Below are 3,219 nucleotides of genomic sequence, written 5' to 3' on the forward strand. Positions count from 1 at the left end.
TTTAACCAGGTTTATGACGTTATAATTATAATACTTAAAATAAGGTATTTTAGTATTTTTATTTTTGTTTTGTTTTACCTGATGTATATATGAAACGTTTTTCCAGAGGACTGTGATGATCTCAAACATCTTCACCTTGTCCATAGTCTAATCCCTGCACACATTTTGAAACTTGAGAAACTCAAAAATGGTTTTACACAGCATAGCATTTAGGTTGTACCGTTGTATTATTCACCTCAAACTTCCTCACCACAACCTTCATCATGATCCCGTCTGTCATTGTCCTTCTGACTGTCCTCGCGATGACGATCATGTTCTTTCAGGTACAGCATAAGGAGTGCTGGCCTTCAGTGGTTTTATGTGGGCACTGGCACAGTTGGAGAAAGCAAGTCTGGCTGCTTTGCTGTTCGTGGCTCAGAGTGGGTGCTGAAAAATTTCAAAATGTCAGCTCTGAAATTCCACCCACTCCGCTCTGTAATCCGGGTTTATTACCAAGCTTTGCTTTTCCGTATGTGAATCATCTTCACGCCTGGCATCAGTACAAAAGGTAGATTTATAAACAAAGCTTTAAAAATCATGGGATGATGAAAGGACAGCGTCTGGACCAAGACAAACAGAAAACGAGGATTTTCTGGTTGACCCGTGCATTTCTATATGTGCCGCTGTAGCATGTTGGCACCCATTGCTGGTAGGGCACTGAGAGGTGTCTTGTTCGCTTAGATCCCTATTAATGCTTTAAAAAAAAACCCAGAATAATATATTTTAGACTGATTGTAACCATGTCAACTACATGCTTTAATTCACCCACCATGTTGCTTTTTATGAAGAGAAGATGAAAAGGTTGTTGTCACTTTGATGTGACTGATGATTAATGAGTATAATGAGACTATGGTGGCCATTAGAGTCTTTACTACAGAAAGAAAGGACAAGCTTTGAGATTTATCGCATTTGGTGTGAAGAATGTGGAGATTCGAAGCTGCCTTGTGCCTGTCATTTTAAAGCCTTTGAATCTTTCCTGGATGGAGTTGTTATTCACCTCAGTAACTTAACCATACCTTAAAGGCATGCCAAAGGAGATAACCAGTGTAGAGACACCAAAGTTTGTCCTCACAACCCTTCAGAATAGTTTACTAAAGTAAATATCGCGAGAAATATTGGCTTGTTTCACTACCAGAAAAAATGATATAACTGTCAAAAACACACTTTCTTCAACACGTATAGAATATCTCTCTCTCTCTCTCTCTCTCTCTCTCTCTCTCTCTCTCTCTCTCTCTCTCACACACACACACACACACAAACGTACAGTACACAGTATACTTTCCTTATTATCCATCCCACCCGGTAAAAATATTTTGAGATTGCTTCCTGTGCAACGGCACGAACAGGAGGATGGGGCACTCCAGTTTCCCCACTGTTATTCGCTTAGTATGCTAATTTAGAACTGATGTCAAACCGCGAAACATCAACGTCCGCGTTCTGCCATGCGTCCGGGATAAACGTAATTTAGCCACTCACATTCTGAGGTCGTGCTAGTTCGAGGAAACGCGTGAACAATCACCTCACTGCGAAACCGCGTGTCTCTTCACAAGCCCCAAGGACGAGGCGAGGTGAGAGCACGTTACTGAGCACTTAATACTCAATGAACGGGCGGCACTGCCTAGTAACCTTTACGTAACCCTTATGTACATCGAGATGTGTCCACGGGTACACGAAAAGCAGTGCCTTACGACACATAAGTATCTGAATTCCCTAGAAATACGCACAAAATAACACTAGGGATAACACTAACCGATAATTCAATTAATGTCACATAACACTCAGATAACACTGCAAAAGCATTTAACCGGTCATACATTGAAAGACCTTGAGGTGCACTCTTGGTTTTGTGGGTGAGAAACCGTCCACAACGACGTGATGGGAGGGCACACAAAGACTAGGCAACGTAAATAATTGATCGCTCTCTTTTCGGTCAGACCGTGGGACGTTTCTTATAGGAGCACTCCATGTGATTCAGTGAGTTCCTTCATCAGCGGTAGAGGTGGCTGCCATCCGAAGCACTCACACTGCCTCTGTTCAAGAAACAAGGACGTCCTTCTTTTGCCTGGAAACCGGAGATGCTAGGAACTAGCGGGTGAAATCCCGTTCTGCTATCACAACTGAACTTCATTCGGAGGGGTTATTCGTCTGTCGGAGAGATCTGATTTCGCCGGACAGGTAATTATGGCATCTCTCTGTGTGAAAACCAAAACGTTTGCTTTTTCCCAGTGGTGCGGTGAAGTGGAGCTCTCCACTAGCAATGGTGCTGAATTATGCTTCTCTGCGAACAAGGAAGTGATTATGTTTTCGCGCAAATCGAGAACAAATATCAAACATTTATGACAGTACGCAAACGCTTTTTAAAGGATACAAATGCACATTGCAAATCCGTACTTTTTGGTTAGTCACACTGATCCGCATTCAGGGTATCTAGATATCGCTTACAGCCTATGGTCTAGATTTAATGGGATAATATAAAGTTATTATACAAATTATGGGATTCCCTCCAAATTGTGCACTGCACCAAAATCAATGTCGCAATAGTTCAATATGGAATTAACGCATCAAAAAAGAAATGATTAGATTAGTTCTCGTGGACAGCCATCAGCTGCATTCGTTTGCAAATGTTACGGGACGACATTTAGGCTGCAGTGTCATGTGGCACAACGCTTCAACCAAGTGCCGTCTGTAGAGTTGAAGCGTAATGTATTCTTGTTCCAGTATTTTGTGTTGTTTCTTAGAATAAAACATTTGCTTAAGAGACGTATGTAGACTATATTGTATTTGACATAAAATAAAAAAACAAACAAACTGTGTGCATTACAGTGACCTTTAGTGTCCTTCAAAGGGCGCGTCATGTGAACGTTCCCCTATATACTAAGATACGAGAGAGATAACGTCAAACTGGAAATAACAAACAGAAAAGCAGAGAAAAGTTTGTACTTGCTCGTTTTTGATGTTGTCAAGTTTTTTTAACGTTACTGTATTAAGGGAGAGCTAAAATGTTGTGTGTGTTTTTTTTCGTAGATCTGAGAAGGACCACTTAAGAAGCTTGACGTGAATGTAATATCGAAGTGTGAAAAAGGCAGGAATCAAAAGCCATCAACATGAATTTTGTTATGAAGCAGGCTTTGGGGGGTAAGTTCCTTACTGCCCCATTTCTCCAAACACGACTTGCACCAG

The 3,219-nt window shown here is 41.3% G+C and overlaps 1 protein-coding gene across 1 annotated transcript in view; it reads left to right on the plus strand.

Moving 5' to 3' along the window:
* Positions 1-1,511: 1,511 nt before the first annotated feature.
* LOC113577165 (complexin-1) overlaps positions 1,512-3,219 on the plus strand; it is a 29,776-nt gene continuing 28,068 nt past the window's right edge. Inside the window, exons 1-3 of the mRNA XM_027009655.2 lie at positions 1,512-1,607; positions 1,974-2,214; positions 3,064-3,174. Of these exons, the coding sequence (XP_026865456.1) occupies positions 3,144-3,174 (31 nt within the window). The 5' untranslated portion in view covers positions 1,512-1,607; positions 1,974-2,214; positions 3,064-3,143. The remainder of the gene's footprint in view (positions 1,608-1,973; positions 2,215-3,063; positions 3,175-3,219) is intronic.

The sequence above is a fragment of the Electrophorus electricus genome, chromosome 2, assembly GCF_013358815.1.
Source record: "Electrophorus electricus isolate fEleEle1 chromosome 2, fEleEle1.pri, whole genome shotgun sequence".
Taxonomy (NCBI): Eukaryota; Metazoa; Chordata; class Actinopteri; order Gymnotiformes; family Gymnotidae; genus Electrophorus; species Electrophorus electricus.